The sequence below is a fragment of the Nothobranchius furzeri genome, chromosome 7, assembly GCF_043380555.1.
Source record: "Nothobranchius furzeri strain GRZ-AD chromosome 7, NfurGRZ-RIMD1, whole genome shotgun sequence".
In the NCBI taxonomy this organism is placed as follows: Eukaryota; Metazoa; Chordata; class Actinopteri; order Cyprinodontiformes; family Nothobranchiidae; genus Nothobranchius; species Nothobranchius furzeri.
The window spans coordinates 46449733-46470412 of NC_091747.1; the positions used below are offsets into that span (position 1 = coordinate 46449733).

At 40.0% G+C, this 20680-nt stretch overlaps 1 protein-coding gene across 2 annotated transcripts in view; it reads right to left on the bottom strand.

The window, feature by feature from the left end:
- The window catches only part of smchd1 (structural maintenance of chromosomes flexible hinge domain containing 1), a 56979-nt gene that overhangs the window by 31800 nt on the left and 4499 nt on the right, over positions 1-20680 (bottom strand). The window contains exons 2-7 of one of the 2 annotated variants that reach the window (XM_070553110.1): positions 4374-4449; positions 4130-4285; positions 3963-4045; positions 3749-3882; positions 3541-3655; positions 13-132 (exon numbers count right to left, since the gene is read on the bottom strand). In XM_070553110.1, the coding sequence (XP_070409211.1) occupies positions 13-132; positions 3541-3655; positions 3749-3882; positions 3963-4045; positions 4130-4285; positions 4374-4449 (684 nt within the window). The remainder of the gene's footprint in view (positions 1-12; positions 133-3540; positions 3656-3748; positions 3883-3962; positions 4046-4129; positions 4286-4373; positions 4450-20680) is intronic. The other variant, XM_070553111.1, reaches the window with a different exon arrangement.

The following is a 20680-nucleotide window of genomic DNA, read 5'->3' on the forward strand; positions in this document are numbered from 1 at the left end:
AGAAATTCTTACCTTCCTGTTTAAGATGGTTCCTTTATAAACATCCTCTTTGTTCTGCTCTTTTCTCAGAAATTCTTCTTTTGACAGAACCAACTCGTGAACATCTGGAGAGCCAGCTGTTTTGGTGATCATCTAATAATAGAGACGTGACACCCCAAAGATACATTAAGTCGGTTAATCATGGTGCTTTCTTACTTTTAAGATTAATAATGCTTGAGGTCAATTTTAAACAACTTTATTTTGTGAATAAGATTTTACCAAATAGTATTAAAAACTGGATTAGAAACATCATTTTAAACTGATTCACAAGTGAAGTAAAATATGTTTATTATCTATTACAAATCTGTGACCCATTTTCCTAAGAATACCTGTTTGTGTTAGTGAGTCATGAGTATTGCTCCTGTCAGATGACTACTTCCTGTTCCCTGTATGAGTGATGTCACCTACAGATAGGGTTCAAATTGTAGATAAATATTTTTTTACCTTGAAAATGGCTAAAATATCGCGTTAATGCAAACATGTTTAAACAATCTTTTTCAAGTTTCTTACAATTTTTTTTACACAATGTCATGAAGAAATAATTTGTACTCCATTAGTTTATATTCATTATCTTTTGTTATTAAAGACTTGTACCATTTTAACTGTTTGTGCATTATATGTAATATGTAAGATTTTTACAGTGAAATAATCACAAAACAGTGTTAAATGTCCCAATCATTTTGGAAAGAAGGCTATATTAAACAGATTTCCTTCTCTGTTAGCTGGGGGCTTGTCAGATTTTCTCCTTTCAAAAACCTAAAGAGAAACTTAGTCATGGTTGTTAAAGTGTGTAAATAATTCCATTACGATCTTATTAACTCTATTATTATTTGAAGTTTCATCATTAACATGGAAGATCTAGTGTGAAGCTACACGGTAGAATTAAAAGCCTGTTTAAGACTTCACGAACAGAATATTAGACCCAAATGGAACGTTCCAGCATTTAAGGAAGTTAAGTTACTCGGTAAAGGAGAGGTATTTTACTAGCCTAGTGAACTAGACCAAATATGTGAATATAGTCTGGCTTGCCAGGCTAGTATTTTACAGCCCCTTTATTGTTTTATGGTGGAGGGTGTAATGGTTAGTTTAACTTGTTTACAGCTGCCTATGTGTCTTAATGTGTGTGTGTGTGTTTAGAACATGATAACAGGGTGTCATAAAGCAAAAGAAAGTCTGTCTCCGCGAAAAGAAGATTTATGAGCAACAACTGGTAAGCAGGGTTATCTACAACCAAATGGTCCAGTTTTGGGATGTTTGTAAAAGCGTGATTGTGCTATTCTGTGGGGACTGCCCCTCAGATGATTGTGTCACTGCGTTTTGGAAAAAAAAAAGGCTGCACTGAGGAGAAGTCAGAGATTTTATAATGGAAATCCACCTTTGTGTAACACCTCTCCTCATGAGCCAAACTTAATTCTGCCCGAATTAGTCACTGTTATCCTATAATTTTTCTAACAATGGTTTACCTGGTAAGCCTGGTTGGCGAGTGTGTGCTGAGCTAACGTTGCTGTGCCGTAGTGCTGGGCGATATGGCCTAAAATCAATATCATGATATATTGAGGATTTCACCTCGATAACGATAAATGGACGATAACTACAGGTATGTACAGAAACGAAAGTTGTCCACTAGATGGAGCTGTCACACGTATTACCATGAGTCACATTTTTACGTGACTCATGGTGGTACCGCTTCTTAAAGTGACATGAACGTTGCCAACCTACACACCTTCTCATTTTTGTATTATCAAATTTATTGACATGGGAAAAATTATCTCGATAATAGTCAGAAATTTTGATAACGAAAAATTTTTGATTTATTGCCCAGCCCTAGTGCCCCGAAATTTGTAATTCGACACCAACCTGCAAAAATCTCCAGGAAGCACCAGGGCTGTTCAGAGAACCAAAGCCAGTAGACAGGAGCGACCCAGACGTTATTTCTGTATTCCAAGTGAGCCAGGACATCATTTATTTCCCTCCAATATTAGCTAAAGAAGGCTAGAGGCAAATGTTGAGCTAACAATGCTAACGATGAATTTCGTTTTCAAAAACCAACAACTCATTATTTACAGTGAAATGCATTTATTTATTTACTTTGAAATTTACTGTGCATCACTCCTCTGCTTGTAATCTAGCATCTCCTGGCGTTAAACCATAAATGGCAACAACTTCAAAACTCACAGAATGGTAGTGAGTCACTTTTTAATCAGAAAAACTGCAATACCCAAATTAGACAATAAGATGACATTCTCCCTTCATTCAGACATATTGCACCTTTCAGTAGTTTTCCTTAGTTTATTGCCATGCTAAATAACTGCCGTAATCGTCATCACAGTTGTAGTAATGTCCCGTTTACCAGGTTAACAACTTTTTCATGTTTCTAAATCATTTTCTTGAGCTAGTATGTGCTAAAACGACCCTTTAGAGGGTTAATGAAAGGCCGCCCAGCCCCGTGGCCAGAATATCACACTTGTGACTTCACAGTTGCCGGTCCGGTCTGCTGGGACTTAGAAATAATTGAGCTGACCTACCTGACGCTGCTGTCTGGCTTCAGCATGTTTCCTGCATGTTTTAGATCATGAACACAGCTGATTTGTTTAATTTAGTGATTAATCACTCATCTAGACACAAGAATGCTGGGAGACATTTCAGCTGTTAGATTAAGGGGTTTATAAAGAAACTCACAGTAAGGAGATAGGCTCACTTCTACAAACGGACACTAGGGGGTGCTAAAAGCAAGCTAAACTGCTTAGTATCCCTTTAAAGCAGCAATCCTAACCTAGAAATCTAGACCAACTAAAGCAATAACAAACGATTTTGTTCTTGCAGGTCAGTGCAACCACACTCCATTGTAGCCTCAGCAGATATTACGTCTTACCAATCACAGCGCTCTATTTGTTGGGGCGGACACAGCACCAGAGCTACCATGGAAAAAATCTACAGAGACGGCATCGGGTCAGGAATGGTACTCGCTCGTACTATTAAGACTTGAGCTTTTATTTGCTACATGAGCAGATAGAGGCACTTAAGTAATTTATTTTTAAAAATGGATGTATTTGTTTCTTCTTTGATGATTTATGGTGGATTGCCCTATTGACTGACATTCGTAGCGTAGGCTTGTTTATAAGAAGTGTCACCAAGAGCATAACATGAAAATAATAATTTTAATACTATGTGTTTTAGTTTTTAGCTGTTGGCTGGCATGAGGTGCGAGTTCACAAATGAAAATTGTTTCTTCCAGCTGTAATCATGGAAGTAGGGAGAGGGGCTTATGGTGCAATACATTTTTCCACCTCTAGATGGTGCCCTCTGAGAACAAACCTCCCAATTTCTGCTTTTCAGGTTTTAAACCCTGAGATTGATATTATTTCATGTTAGACTATTTCAATTTCTCCAGGTTATTTTGGATTTCTAGGACCTTGGGGAAAAAAAATCATAAATTCTGAGCAAATGATAACTGACGATAATAAATGAAAATGCGAATGCCAGGTCTCAATGAAGACTCACTCTGACTGAGTCCCCGATATGGAAAGCAGCCCGTTTTCCTCCGACTCCAAAGAAGGATATGTCACTGTTCAGACTGCGAGGCACAGGAGCAGGACGCACATATTCCACATTTTCACTAAATTTGATCAAGAATAAAACAGAATGAACCCAATAATCTGACAATGGAAAATTTGAAATTATTAAAAATGAAAGGTTAATAAACACTTACCTTTCAATTGTGCTACTAGCTCGTGTGAATTTAGAGAGTCTGTAAACTGCCCAGTTGTTTAGCTGCTTGGAGGTCATCCCACAGCCATTATCCAAAACAGTCACTGAAGGTTTCCCATCAGCTTTATTGAATTGCTGGTGAAAATGTGCAGGAATAAGTAAAAATTATTCATTCTAAAATGAATCTGTTATATAAGTAAGTTATAAAAACAAACCAGTCGTATCTCTATTGTCCTAATGCCAGTGTTTTTAGCTGTGGCTGATAAAGCATTGTCCACCAGCTCAGCAAAGGCGCAAGCTGGAAAAACGAAAACAAAAAGATCATTATCATTAAAGAATAACATGAAGCCAAGAGCTCTACTTTGAGAATTATAAGCCTTACGCAGTGATTTGTGGCCCTCAACGAAGTATTCATTGGCCCCACTCTGGACCAGTGTGTTAAAATGAGGCACAAACTGGATTTCTTCCTCTATTGAAGCTGAAAGAGGTTGGTCTTTATGTTGCAGCAACCAGAGGGTGATGCCATCCTGCAGCTCCTCTACAACCAGTTCAAAGAATTATTTTTATGGTCATTTTTATATTTTCTCACTTATAAATTTGGCACAAAAATGATCAGATTAACTTACCAAATTTGTCACGATCCACAACCGTCCTGTCAGTTGTAACCAGTACAAACGTCTCACTTAAAGGAATGAAAAATTCCTTTGGAAAACATAAATAATTTTTGAAGATTAAAAACTTTCTGAATCAAAATAGCTTGAAATATCTAAAATTGGCAAAAATGAAATAAATGCTTCCTCTTTACTTCACTGCCTCTCTTGCGTCTATTCAAATGAATGAATGACATACCTGAACGTCGTAAAAGGAAAATGTTAGAGCTAAACTTCAAAGTCAAGAAAAAGACTTAACACTAGAACTCCCAGCAATTTTTGGGTTCCCTCAGCTCTACCAGAGCTTTGTCAAATGACTGCTTGGTTTTAGCCTGGCAAGCCAGACTAAATAAATGTATTATTCTTTGCAAAGCAAGAATTTGGTCTAGTTCACTAGGCTAGCTTGGTTTGATAACAATGACTAAACTGGTCGTTGGCTGCCTTTCACTTGTAAACGTAGCCAGCCACAGATGATGGCCAATGGAATGTGCTTGGGTGTTGGGGGTTGTCAGTCTTTCAGGCTGGCCCAGTGGCTCTACTTGTATCTCTCCTGTCTTGAATCTGGTACACTGAACTTGTCCACCCAAAGACTTCACAGAAGCACACAAAGGACAAGAAAGGATATTTTCTATAGCGCTTAATAAAAAAAAGCACGGGTTGCTTCAAAAAACAATTAAAATATAAAAGAGGTTAAAATATAAGAAAAAAACTGAAAATAAAATGAAGAATTTAGATTAAAAAAATAAAAAAGATTAGCATGGGATGCTGAAAAATGTGGAATTGTTCATGTCCTCTCATCTCCCATGTTTCTTCCATGTCTCTCCCCTTTTCCTCTGCATCATTGTGTTTTCTGTCCCTCTATTTATTATCTTTCAGCTTTCATACTCACACCCTTATTAGTGTCAGTCCAACCATTCCCAGCCCTAGCCTCTGATAATTTCAGTTTTTCCTTCTCATCAGTTTTCACTTTCTTATTTTTTGTGTAATTTTTGTATTTTAATGTTTTATTTAGCTTCCGTCTTTGTGCCTTTGAGCACTGCGTTTTTCTTAGTTTTTTTTTTGTTCTAGTTTTTTCCTCACTTTTTTCCAATTGTGTTTATCCCCTCTGCTCTTTGATTTACTTTGTAAGATCCTGTTCTTGGTGTTAAGTTTTATCATTTTGTTAGTTTATCCTTATGTTCTCCTAGCTTTTCAGTTTCAGTAATCTTCATGTTTGCACTGCATTATGGTTCTTTTTTAACACAGAAAAAGTGTTATTTTTACCTTGTTTTTAATGATGTTTCGACTATCACTGCAGCCTTCTTTAGTTTTGCCACTGTTAGCGGCATCCCTTCCTTTCCTGTTTGTGTGTTGAGTTGCCGTCCGACTTCACCAATGTATGTTTTATTGCATAGTTTGCGTGGGATTTTATATATGACTCCACAATGGTGTTCTGCTTATATCTTGTATTTGGGGTGTACAAGTCTTTTTCTAAATGCAATGTATGGTTTTGTTGGTGAACTTATGTTGTGTATTTTCATTGTTGCCATTATTTTCTGTTATGCCTTTTATGTATGGTTACATAAACAGAGTAGGAAGTGTATTCTGGTCAGAAATCACAACCAACCAACAACAACGGAAGCCTGCCAGGCAGGATAACTGCAAGACCGACTTGAACTGTTCAGCTAATTGTGAATAGGTGACTTTTAGCAGACGGACTTGCTATAGTTGCATTTGAAAAGATGGCTCCTAACACCTATGAAAAAGCTGCTTTTCAGGTGTAGGGTGGTGAAGGATAGCCTGGCAAGCCAGACTAAATAAATGTATTATTTAGTCTGGCCACGCTGCATTGACGGCTCTCGATTGTGGGGCGGGTTCTACCGTTGTCTTTCAAATGATCTCCGCATTCCACTGGACAATGAATGTGACATACTCTTGTTTCACTCTGTTGCATCATCCCACCCATCAGGCATATAGAGTGCCCTGATTGGCCCACAGAGCAGATAAAGCTCTGTGATTTGTTCACTAAGCAGATAGAGCACTATGATTGGCCCACCATTATGGACCAATCACAGCTCTTTATGTGTTTGAAACCCCTCTAGAGAGCTGTGATTGGCCAGCCAGAGTCCTGGTAGGAGCTGCGGAGGTTCCAGTGGAGCGTGCCTAGACCAAACTTTGCAAAGCAAGAATTTGGTCTAGTTCACTAGGCTAGGTAAAGGAAGAATCCATCTCTTCAGAGGTGCAGAAAGGATTTCTCACACACACACACACACACACACACACACACACACACACACACACACACACACACACACACACACACACACACACACACACACACACACACACACACGATTACAAGAGTCTTAACTAGAGCTCAGTCAGTTTGTGTAATTTCATCCAATGGTTTACGTAAAAACTAACACTTTTATATACGCGTTTGAAGCCATTATGCAATGGAACGCTGGCAACAAAGCTCTGCCTGATCAACACTATCCAAATCAGTCATTTGTTATTCTCCCAATCAATTACTAACCAAAACCTCATGCTTTATGCAAAACATTAACTGATTTTCAGTATACCAATCTTTACAGAAAACATAAAAGCCCTAAAAAACTGCACATAAAATATATTTAAAAAACAATATTCACTTTTAACTTAGAGTAATGGTTTCCAAACTTTTCAGCCTGACCAACAGATGTTCCTTCGTATTTTTACGTTATTTATAAATTTTCATTATATTTGGAAAGTTTTAATTTATATATAAATGTATAAAACACTTTTTAATTTTATATTTTACCTTTTTTATGATTATGTGGCACACTTAACTTCCATACCTAACGCATCGGCATCTGCCTCTTTTTACAGCTTTTTTTTTTTTACATTGTCGCTACGTCTGTCACGTTAGCAGTGTTTTTACCGTTGTTTCTACATCCATCACGTCCCAAAGAAGATTAAACAAACATCAAACCCAACGTTTGGAGCTTGTAAGCTCCACACACCTCTCGTGCAGCAGCAGCTGTCTGATGCTGCAGCAGCGTCAATCGTCCCGGCTGGATGAGAGAATTTCTTCATCAGAGTCAATATTCTGCTTCATAATCAGAGTCAGTCATGACCAGACAAAGTGATCAGCCAACAAAGACCAGACCTGACGGCAATTATACGTTTTATCTAATATTTACGCTCTTCATGCTGCGCGCATCTCCTCCTCTCCCCGACTGAGAGCCTCTCAGCGGGAGGCGATTTTCAAACTCTAAAAACTCCCAAACTTTGCTCAGCCTGAAGGTTCCACATCTCCACTATCTTCTGGTGTAAAGTAGTAACTTCATGAGGGATCATATTTGTAGATGAGACTTGTTAAAGTCAGCAGTGAGGCTTTGGCGCTTTTAACGAGTAAGTCCCAACACTGACAACTGTTGAGGGTCTACCCTCATGAGGAAATTGCCTGCAGCATTTTCTCCAAAAACTGTGTAATCTGCACTTTGAAAAAGCAGATAAGTTCCAGCGCCAAGAGAGACTTCATTTCCCATGGGTCTTTGCGCCCGGAAGCAGCGTGATGACGTCACCAAAGCGAAGCCGAGAGCACGGGATCTGTACATGCGCCGAACCACACGGAGACGCTGAGAGTTATAAAACTCAGCACAAAGCAAAACTTTGCTCTCTTTTTGTGCCCAGCTTCAGCTGGTGTTGAGAGACACTCGTTTGCCCACCGGACAGCGTGTGAGGCCTGGCTGCCGAAGTGGATGACGCCGAACTGCGGAGGAGCAGCGTAAAATCACATCTGATCAGCGAACTCCAAGGGACGCCTTGACTTCGCTCAGAGAAGTTTTGCTCCTGCAAGTTTTTTTCTATCCCTTTATCTTCCGACTTCTCTTAGTCCGAACAAGCAATAAAACCGCTCATTGCTTTAAAGTAAAATACGGTTTCTCTTCCGTACCAAATACGTCATACAGACTATCGAAGTAAGCCGTTTTGTTTTGTTATTGTTAATATCTAAGTTTGTCACGCTGTGGCCAGGCTGGCAGACTGTTGAGATATTTTCATCTGACTTCATGATTGATTTGTTTTTTTCCTGATTTCTGTGAAGCGGGTGTTGGGCTAATTAGGAGCTAGTAATTAGTGAGCTTTTAATTACTTTTGGATTCTTCAATAAATTCTGTAAATATGGGAATATTTACCGATGTTCTAGAATCCTAGGAGCAAAGATTTAACATCGACACAAAGAAGTTTACTGGAGACAAAATCTGAATTTTATAACATTTAATTAAACAAGGAGATTAATAATGCAAAACAATTTGACATAATTGGAGATGTGTGTGTATCAAATCAGACCGTGTGTGTGTGTGTGTGTGTGTGTATGAATGCTTGTCCTCCAGAGCAGGTGTGAGTGTGAGTGGAGGATGTATGAATGGAGTTCTTTGTTTTCCCAGGTGCGCGCGTGCTTGTGAGTGTGTGTGTGTCTGATAAGGCTGGAGGAATGAGCTGTAAGCTGTGAGTGTGTGTGGGTGCAGGAATTAAATCTTAGTGGCTTTAAAATCACAGTAAAACTTAACTTCAACACTTCAAAAGTTAACAAAACAACAAAGGTCACTCGTAAATTATTTAATCTAAAAGAGAAGTCTACCAGCCTGGCCAGAGCTGACGACTAAACCCAGATTAAACAAATAATAAACAAACAGACCTTACTTCACGATAGATATATGACGTGTTTGATTACGGAAGATAGAGAAAAACTGTGGGTATTTTGAAGCAATCGCGCGGTGTAATTGCTTATTGTGGTCTAGAAGAAACGGGAAAGATAAGAGAGGAGGAGAGGAGATAAAATAAAATCAAACTTTTGCGTGAGCGAACCAAAAGGCGTCCCTTTTTTTCTTTCGCGTTGCAGGTCAGATGATTTCTCCGTTGTTTCTCCCCACGAGTGTTTCTCCACGGGTTGGACAGAGAGAGCAAAGTTTCTTTTTGTGCTGAGTTGATGACATACAGCGTCTCTGTGAGCTTGATGGCTTGTGGAGGTGCTTTCCAGCGGTTCTGCGTCCTCGCACATCAGCTGGAGCTGAGCAAAAGATTTGCTGGGTTTCCAAACTCAGCTTTCAGCAGTTCGGTGTCGGATCCGCTCACGTTGATCGGAGCGTGCAATGAGCGTCCTTTACAGCCAGTGATACTGGACAAAGAACATATAAGTTTCGTTTTTCTCTCCTTTTACAGAGACGCTGGAGCTGTTGTTGTGGTGACGTCATCACATTGCTTCCGTGTGCCAAGCATCATGGGAAATGAAGTGTCTCTGGCGCTGATGTTATTATTTGCTTTTTAAGAGCATATTTAGCACAGTCTTTTTGGAGAAAATCACTGCACAGTAATGTCCTCATGAGGTCAGACCCTCAACATGGGTCTAAACTTTTGAAGTGTTTAAGTTCTGTTTCACTGTGATTTTAAGTCACTAACTGTTTGGGAAGTTTGAAGAAACTTTACACACCCCGGTTCTCAGTGTGGGGGCAGAAGTCTCTCACACACACACACACACACACACACACACACACACACACACACACACACACACACACACACACACACACACACACACACACACACACACACACACACACACACACACACACACACACACACACACACACACAGAGCTTACACTCCTACACATTCCACAGAGCCGATCTGGTGGTCAGCAGAACAAAGAACCCCTTCAATCTCATTACACCACCTCAGAATGTGTTCACATTATTATTTCATTGTTTGTTGATAAAATAAGTTGGTTGATGTTGATTAATTAATTAACGCTTCAGAAGGAGCTGATCGATATTAGTTAATAAATCTATAGCCAATTAAGATTTTTGTCTCAAGTGAATCTGTTTGTGTGATACATAAATTCAACAGCAGCTCGTTAGGATTCACAGAACGTTTAGTCGAGACTGATAAGAGTTTGGATTCAATTTTTCCCCGTTTAGAAGGGGATGGTGCCCCGTAGATATCTCCGGATATCCTAATTAATTAATAAATCGGTAAATATTTCCATATTTACGAATTTATTGAAGAATCCAAAAAGTAAGTAAAAGCTTACAAATTATTCGTCAACCTAATAACCCCAACACAACAATGTACAGAAACTAACCAACATGCATAAACAGACAGATCGGTCCCGCCTACTTACACAGTTGGTCTTTTTTAAATATGCAGTAATCGCTGCTTGCCTTTTTCGCTTCATCCTGCATCCTAGCAGTAACCACTTTGGCGCCTCTGGAGTCGGTGTTTGTTTACGTCATGCTGAATTCAATGTAATTGGAAAAAGGAGCTTCAAGCGCTATACCTCCGATTTTGTTTTCTTTCTGGCCTTCGTGCGGGGGACGGATCGGGGTTGATCTAAATCTTGGGGGGACAGATCCCCCCCGTCCCCCATCCTAACTGCGCACCTGATTCTCTTGCAAGAGAGTTCCGACTTGTCTTCAGATGATGAGTTGTGTTCAACGTCAGAGAGCAGAACTCCTCTAAAGAAGAACAGTCGACTGGAGACTCAGACAGGCAACATTTTGGAACTTGAAATGTTTTAATCTTTGAATGAATTATGACTACACCACCAATTCACATGTAATTGTCACATTTACAGAGCAAAGGCAACCATCCACAAGTGATTAAGACTCCTAGATAACAGCCCAGTCAAATGACAACTCTCTGGTAGAGATGGGGGATCCCGTCCAAAGACAGCTCTCTGGGAATTCTAGTCTCAAAAATCTGATAGGAAATAAAGTCCGGAATGCCGCCCGGACAGTTGAGGAGACGGCCCGGCGGGAATATGGCTAGTATTTTCATTTTAAACAGTACTTCACCGATGCAGCGCCAAATTTACCCATTGGGTTTGAAGGTCCAAAAGTGTTGGATTCAAAAGCTATCCGCCTAAGGCAACTACCCCTGACTGCCTCCCGGAGATTGGGGTGGGGCAAAATGTGGGCGGGATCAACAGGGGCTACTCACCCAAGGGGCTCGATACACGGGAGGCAACAAACGACCGCGATCAGCGAAATTTGTCGCTGCCACTTTTATTACCAGACACACAGGAGGCGACCCGCGGCAGAGGCCAGCGGCAAAACCGTCTACGCGTTCTGTTCCATGGCAAAATCAAAACTTCCATTGTTTTGTTCGGCTTTGTCAGGCTGGAGGGAATTAAGGTTCTTTAAGTGGTTCAGAGTTTAAAAACAGTGGTAGATAAGATGTTTCACAAGGTGCTGCTAGAGTTATGTGAAATCTTACTTCTGATTTTACTATATAAAACATAATAATCAACTTTTTCATGCTTGTTCGGAGATGTACGGAGCATCCTGTCCGCTCATTGGTCAGTGAATGAAACCTCCGTTGATTGGTCCTCGTCTGAGCGACAGCGATGAAAAGTTGAAAATATTTCAACTTTCTGGGATCGCGTTGCTGGGTTGCCTGTGCACGACACGTGCACGAGCGCAAAATTTCACACGCACGTTTTTCGCATTTTGCTTAGTAGGAGGGAGACCCGCGATTATCGCTTTGTCGCACATGTCTCATTGAAAATGAATGAAGGAGAGGCGATGTTGCCTCCCGTGTGTCGAGCCCATAACCCGCTGAGCAAATTTCGCGCGATAAGGGCGGTTGAAACCGTAGACATAGCGCCATAGACCGCGGTGAAGTTAGCCTGAAGTTGGACGTTGGATATTCGACAGACATTGGTTTACACGGTCAGCAATAAGTCTTCATGTCGTGTACTGCGGCACAGACAGCGGTAACCTGAGTTACGAGGACTCGCTAATGGGAACGGTGGTTCGCTTAGGGACTAACAACAAATTTGTAGTCCTTTGTAAAAGAGTACAAAAAAATAATAAAAAACTTCCAGAATAATTTCCTAAATGACTCAAAATAACTTCTGACTTGTGTTACTAAACTACATTTACAAAACACAGCTGTTTTACATTTCACACTATCGGATCTTTTTTATTAGGATTTTATTCCAAAATTAAGGGACTTTTTTCCAATAGCTCCTAGGTAAATCAGTCTAAATCCACAAAACCATTTCTCAATTGTCTTACTAAGCCACACTAATGAGACACAGCAGTTTACAACACATTTCATACAATCTGATGGTTTTCATTAGGATATTATTCCAAAATTAAGGGATTTTTTTTTCAATAGATCATAGGTAAATCAGTCTAACTACAACCATTTCTCAATGCTGTTACTAAGCTAGACCAATGAGACACAGCAATTTTTTTTCCCATTTCATACAATCCAATCTTTTTTATTAAAATTTTTAACAAAACTTAAGTTTTTTTTTCCCCAATAGCTCCTAGGTAAATTTGTCAAAATACCATCAACCACTTCTCAATGTTGTTACTAAGCTAGATCAATGAGACACAGCAGTTTTTAACACCTTTCATACGATCTGATCTTTTATCAGGATTTTTATAAAAGATTAAAGGGACTTTATGGACTTTTGAATTTTTATGCTCGCGATTGCCCCCTCAGGCCAAAAGCGTAACGGCAGCTTCAATAGGAGGCTCGTGCACGAGACACGCATGCTGTACGTGCACACTCCTTAACGAAAATAACAGCTGAGACAGTCCCGTGTGTGTGTGTGTGTGTGTGTGTGTGTGTGTGTGTGTGTGTGTGTGTGTGTGTGTGTGTGTGTGTGTGTGTGTGTGTGTGTGTGTGTGTGTGTGTGTGTGTGTGTGTGCATTCCGTTTTGGAAACAGAGGAACAACATGTCATGTGTCCATTAGGCTAATGACCTTTAACCTTATTACAACTTTTGTGGCTGGTTACCGGTCATTAGGCTAATGGCCAGTGTGTGTGTGTGGCGGGTGGGGTGTGTGTGTGTGTGTGTGGGGTGGGGGGGTGGGGGGCAGGAGAACATGCAGCTAATTAATGAAATAATTTGGTTCTGTACCTTTCTCTTCAGCACAGCCGACAAAGGTTTATGATGGGTCAGTCCTCCTGCATGCTCAGATCATTCCCTTCCCTTGCTTGAAAAATTGTTCCAAAATGAAAGTTGAAGCCACATCTTTTTATCTGTGAATTCAATGCCGTTTGGCGAGTCTCAAATAAAAATTTGGGCATCTTACTGTAAAAAAATATAACATTAATGTAAAAAATAAACTCTAAATAAACTATGTTCACATCCAGAATTGAACCCAGGTCTTGTACACGCGAGTCCGACGTCTTACTAGGTGAGCTAAAGCGCCAGTGACGTCTTTTATATCTGTAACATTTATATCTTTGATGACAGCTGAAACAACGTCAAACCAAAGAACGGTTCGGAGCGAAAATGGCAATTTTGTTGCTAATTTGCAGGAAATATCTAGAAGAAAGTTCTACAGAAAGTAGCTAAGGGTCCTTAGAAATGTAGCTAGCTTTGTCACTAGGCGTTAGGAACAGCAACAAAGTGGCACTACCCCTCTCTCTGCTGCTAAAGCTACAGATAGCAAATGCTACGGGCGATGCCTGAGCGTGAACGCGCATGAAGCAGCCTGCTTGACCCGAGCATCTCTCTTTTTCTGTGATTTTACAGAAAAACAGGCAATCACAGTAAAAATGCCAGGGCTCATTCTACAGGACCAGGACATTGCAGGAGAATGTATGAAGAAGAAATGTATTATTTCTATACATGTTTTGACTGTCAAACTTCCATAATGCCCCTTTAAGGGATTTTTTTCTATAGCTACAAGGTAAATTAGCCAAAATACCCAAAACCATTTCTCAATGTTGTTACTAAGCTAGACCAATGAGACACAGCAGTTATCACATTTCACAAGATCTGATCATTTTTATTTGGATTTTTTTAATAATAAAGTGATTTCTTTCAATAGCACCTAGGTTAATTGATGTTACTACTCAAAACCATTTCTCAATTATGTTACTAAGCTACTACGCCAATGAGACACACAGTGTTGCCAACTGTTTTTGACTGAAAGTAGCTGAAGTTCCCCCCGAAAGACGTTAGATGTCACCAGATGACGTCACGTGCTCATTTGCATAAGACGTGATGACGTCACCACGTCTGCGTCGTGACGTAATCGGTCTTGTAGAGTAAATCAATCAAATAAAACCCACGTGATTTTATAAAAAATGTATTTAATTTATTTTTTAATATTTTATTAAAATGAAAAACCCATAGAATACAAAACAGCACCTTTTTATAAAAGTTTAAAATGTGCAATGTTTATGAACTCATCATAGAGTTCCAATGTTCCTTGATCGCACCACAAGTGGTGCGAGCATCGACATGGGTGTGAGAAGCCAGCAGCCATGTGCGATAGCGACGCTGCCCTGCGGTCAGCCTACCAGTGCCAACTGAGCTCAGCTGCCGAAATGCGGCAGGATGGCGGAAGGAGTGGTTGCCCTTTATCTAGCTCCGGTGGCTATCTTAAATAATGAACTTGTTAATAAACTATTTGCATGCGAGAGAAAAAAACTCACTGGTCATATTATATCACCCTTCACAACCAGACGAAGGAGTTTCAGCAAAACGTAAAGTGTGTGTGAGTCAACAAAGGAAGAAGAAAATGGCTAAAGCTAACAACAAAGCTAACAAAGCTACTCACGACGACTACCTCGCCCCAGCGAAGATGAGCACAAACTCAAAAGGTAAGAAAACTTATCATCACCCTGCAAAGCTGTAACTATTTCAATATTTACACTATTAACAACAATGAAACAGTTTTATCTATTAGTTTCAGTTCAGATGTTTTATTAACAATAGATTAACTATTTAACATATTTATTTAAAGGCCAACCACATGAACTATTGACATATTTACAGTATTAACAAAAAGGATTTTTTATTGTAGTTCCAGTTGATATTCTTTACTTACAATAAATTAGCTATTATACAGCTTGATTTAAAGGCCAATCACATGAACTATTGACTTATTTACAATATTAACAGAGTTTTTTTTAAATTGGAGTTCCAATTTATTTTTTTTTATTAACATATCACATAAACTATTGACAAATATTTACAAAGTTAACTAATTTTAATGTTTTTTTTTTTTAAATCTGCTTACTCTAGATCATCGAGGGCCCTGAGGCAGAACTCCATGTCCTCTATACAAGCACTATCAGTGCTTTCCCTCTGAGAAGCAGTGCTGGATGACTGCATGCTTGGACCTGGACAACTGTCTGCTTTAAAAGAGTAGGCAGCAGACGTGGCAAAGAGATTTAGCACCTTATCTGGCAACTTGTGCTCATAACACGTGTTCCCAGCTAGTCTTAAGCCATATCTTATGTGGAGGATGGAGGTGAGAGTTTGGAGGGACATGCGGCTTCTTAATTTGTTTTTAATGACACCCATTTGGCTGAAGAGTCTTTCTACTGCAGCATTTGAGTGAGGCAGCGAAAGAACTGCAACTGCTGCAGACGCCAACTCTTCAAATGGGTTAAGGCCTGCTGCATCCCTGTGCTTTTTGACCTCAAACCAGAACCCAGTGGTGTTGGCTGTTTCCTCCCATCTCTGAAAATGGACACTTCTCCACTGATTAATTATGCGGTCAGTTGTTTCAGGATCATATCCTAATAAGACCATCAGCTTTGCCATGTCATCTGGGTTCTTGTTTTGTTTCAGGGTCTCTCCGACGCTGAACAATGACATGTGCTGAAGAATTTCCAGACTGTCCGGAAGTCTTGCTCGAAGCTCATTGGCTAGGGCAACGGTGTAACTAATACACCTCCGTCTCACACAGTCCTCATCCTCAGGGGAGATGGTAAGCTCTGCTGTTTTGGACTCAAATGCAAAGCCAAGATACGGCCTGGGTGAGATGTGGTTCTCTATTGGGTCTTTCAGGATGTCAATTGTAGCCCCAGGATGAAGAACTCTGCTGCACACAGATTTAATTAGTAGAATTAAACAGTCCAGGAGCTTGAGAGGATCTGTTTGCTCTCCCTCAAAGGCCTTCACTGCAGCCTGCACCTCACCAAGGATTGATTTCAGGTAGGTCAAGTACAGTAGGTTCTGTGGGTCAGCATACATTGAATGCAAAACGTCTGCCATGTAGCAATGCTCGCTTGTCTTGGTCAGACTAAAATGGAGCTTTAGCTCCTCCCACTGACTGAGTAGTCTTGATACAGCAGGTTCTATTGAAAGCCAGCGTGTGGCACAGACTCTTGTTATGGCCAATGGCCTCTCGCCACAGTTTATGGTTTCATAAACTGTCCTGTATGCTTCTTTTCTTTTAGGGGAGATGGAGAACCAATTGTAGGTTTCCCTGACCAGGAACTCAACACTGCGAGGAAGAGTGGTTTTGGAAGCAGAGCTGACAGCCAGTTGCAAGGAGTGACATACACAGCGGATGAGAACAAGGTGTTTTATTTCTTCTTTAAGAATTTTGTGAACACCATTGTATATCCCTGTCATTACTGATGCATTGTCTGTTCCAATGCCAAGCAGGTTCTCCTTCTCAAGGCCAGACTGATGGAGAAAGGAGAGAACTGCCTTGGCGATGCTCTTCGCATCCCCTCCCTCCAGCTCAAGAAGGCCAAGGAAGGTGTCCACCACGTGTCCCTTTCCCTCACTAAAATAGCGAACCACAATGCCCAGATATTTGGAGACACTGACATCTGTGCTTTCATCAAGCAAAAGGCTGTATTTGTTACTGCCAATGTCAGCCACCAACCGCTGTATGAAATATGGAGCCAAAACACCATTTATCATCTCAGTGCATTTGGTACGGTGCATCCGAAAATTTTGGGCAATAGTAGAATCAGGGAAAGCTGCTTTGCATGCTAAACCAATGTGGTCACATGACAAAATTGAGCAGTGATCACTGATAGCCAAAGCAATTGTGGCCTCTGCCTGCTTCAGTGTGTCCGTTTTTTTGGCAACGAATGTCAGTTTGGGTTGGCTTGCCTGATTGTAAGGCTTAGCCTTCTCGATGTGCTTCTGGGTAGCTGCATGCTTTTTAATGTCTGACAACTTTGCATAGAGGTCTGTTTTGCAGTACATGCAGGTAGCTCTAATGTCACTACCTGCATGTGGTTTCAGCCAACCTTTAAATTCAGGTAGTGACTCCCATTCTTTGCGGTACTTTTGGAAATAGGATTTTGGTTGTGTCATTGTTGTAATGTATTTACTTTGCCAATTTGTCTAATAAAATGTTAAATGTCTGTTTTTTATCGAAATCTGTGTCACTATGATGAAGGGAAAACAAGGAGGTGGGACAGGATGAAAGAAGTAAAAACAATTTTTTTAATTTTGAGTTGGGGAAAATGTGAGGTGAACTGAGAAATTAATAAATGGTAAGCAATAAAAAAAGGCTGGGGACACTTTAGAAAGAGGAAGGAGAAATAAATGTTTAAAAGATGAAAAAACGTATATAGGAATTAAAGAAATTATTGCTTTCTAAGCAAAAGTAAACAGTGTAAAGTAGCCTTTAAAAAGGCTGTTTAATGTATGTTCAATTCTCTATAAAACTGATACAAAGTCTGAAAATAGGTGGATATCTGTTGGTGGGTGGCCAGTGTGTGACTAACAAAAGGAAAAAATTGGTCTTAAATACTTGGATATTTCTTTTGTACAATTAAATTTATTTTCTCTGTAAAACAAATTTATTAGTTGGAGGGTGAAAACCCACAAATGGTTTGATTGGTCAACGGGGGTAGCATGATCATGCTGCATGCACATGCGCAGATCATTTTCTTTCTGATCATCTGGAGGAAGGACACGGTCCTGTCGCTTCAAATGCATCTCTAATCTGCAGGTAAAGTCGGCATCTCGGCAACAAAGTTGTAGTCGAAGTAGCTGAGGAGGGTCGGAAATGTCACCAGAATTGTCGCTAGTCGCTTTTTTGAAAAACAGTCGTTAAGGGGGTCTGAAAAGTCGTTATAAATGGTGACAGATTCGCTAAGTTGGCAACACTGGAGACACAGCAGTTTTCATAACATTTCACAAGATTCCACCTTTTTTTTAAGGAATTTTGTCAAAGGATGAAAAGCTAAGGCTGATCCCACTTCACCTTATGTAATATGAAAGCTGTAAATGTCTTCATCGGCACTCTGGGCAGGGACATCTTAAACATCCATCTTCAGGCAAATTGTTGTCTCTCTCTCCCAACAGTTGAGTCAAAAGTTGAGCCCTCACTTCTGGAGGACATAAAGGAAATACACGATCGCCATTTCAGCTAGAAAGAAAGACAAACAAATACCATAGACCTCGCTTGGGATGTGACTCTCAGAGCAACTCATGATTTGATTCGATTCCGATTCTTGGGGTGCCGATTCGATTCAGAAACGATTCTCGATTTAAATTGATTCACAACCGATATTAACAAAGAGTGTCAGTTCCAGGATTAACTACTTTGTTGTGCAAGTTAGTTAAAGCTATGGGATTTTTTTTACTTTATTTTAAACTGGTCATGCTAAAAAAAAGCTAATTTACAAGGTAAAATAAAGTGATTCTAAAACTGTAAACAGAAACAATCTTTTGACCAAAAGGCAACATTTATTTTTGCTTACCTTGTAAAATATAACAAATCTTTAGTTACCTAACAGTAGCTTTGAAAGTAATACAGTGAAATACTTTTTAAGTATCTGTGGAAACAAGTTTAACATTTGAGTACTCAACCTGTTACAAAGGAAAATGTTTTCTCTCATTTATCAATAACTTCAAATAAATACGTAAGTAATCCTGAGTACTCACTTATCAACATAGAAAATAAATATGAAATATCTCAAATTTCTGAGTATAGAAAAAAATTACATTCTAGTCCCCATTTATCAGCAGATACAAAAATAAATCATCCCAATTTATGGGACCACAAGAGTAAACGGAGTACTAAAGCCTGATTCATGCTTCTCCGTCAGCTCCGCAAGGGACAGACATGCACGGATTGACGGAAGCGTTTTGCTCTCATACTTTGTCTTCTGGAGAGTGTTGCAAAGTAATTGCCCGGCAGGACAACAGAGGGCGTAGCGCTGTTCTGTGGTATCCTGTCATGTATCGGTCCAAGATAGTGTGTTTATATTGTGTTTTTTGTGTATATAAGAGACTTTTAACACGGACATATTTGTCTCTCATTCTCCCACCTCTTCATGCGCTCCCCCACCTCTAAACCCACGTTTCCTGCCATTTCCGTCCACAAATAAAATGCTTGCTGCGCATCTTGTCACTCATCCAGTCACGGGGAATTAAACGTTCATGTTTTTAGAGTTTTTTTCGCGAGGTATTCTTCAAGCTTCTCCGTGTCTGAAGCTTATTATCTTCGGCTCTCTTTATGTTTTTGAGGGCGCAATGGCGGCGCTGTAAACAACAGCAGCGTCCTGACCAATCACAAGCTTGCGTTGTCCGTCTCGACTGACGGATGTTTAGAAAAGAGAGCTCGACTCCGTCCGTCCTTGCGGGGCTCTCCGGCAGGCACGCAGGGACGGATAATGGCGTTGCGTGTCTCTGCACTGATGCAGACGGAGAAACATGAATCAGGCTTAACTCTCCTAACAAAGACAAAAAAAAACATACAAAAGTGCATCTCAAACCTGTAACATGCCAAACATTTGAGTTCCTGGAATCAATTCTGAACATTTGTGAATCAATTCTGAATCTTTATAAATAAGAATCCTGATTCAGACTTGAATCGATTTTTTTCAGCACCTCTAGACCTCGCTCTCTGACACTAAAAAGACCACCAGAGGCCGGATGCTGCTCAAGAACTGCAAGGACCCCAAACTCACCTTAACCCTAACCCACCCCAATGTGCTGACCAGAGCCTTGGGGGCTGTGACGTTTGTCTTTGTGAAATACTAAAACATAAACCCCATCATGGCACATAGATTCAAGATAATTTGGCCTTGTCACCTACTGATGAAAAGGTTCACCTGAAACATGAGGCCAATTGAAATTAAATGGACTGCGTACCAATGCGACTGACTACAACTTGATATCAAGCCAGGTGGTGACGAGGGACGTTCTGATTGAGAAAGGTTACCATCGACGAGATCCCCACTCCAAGACCGGAGGAAGAAGAGCATACCAACTAAGAATTTGTGAGAGGAGAGGTTTGATTGAGGTCAAAGATTTTAATTGCAATGGCCTGAAGCTGTGTTGCTGAGCGCTGAGAAATGGTTTTAAGTATTTACAGCAATTAGCTTAAGAGCTATTAAAATAAATCACTTTTTAATCACTTATTTTTTATTAAAAATTCTAATAAAAAGGATCAAAGCTTGTGAAATGTGAAAACAACTGCTGTGTTTCATTGGTCTGGCTTAGTAACAAAATAAAGAAATGGTTTCGAGTTTTTTGACTGATTTACCTTGGAGCTATTGACAAAAATTACTTAATTTTTGATAAA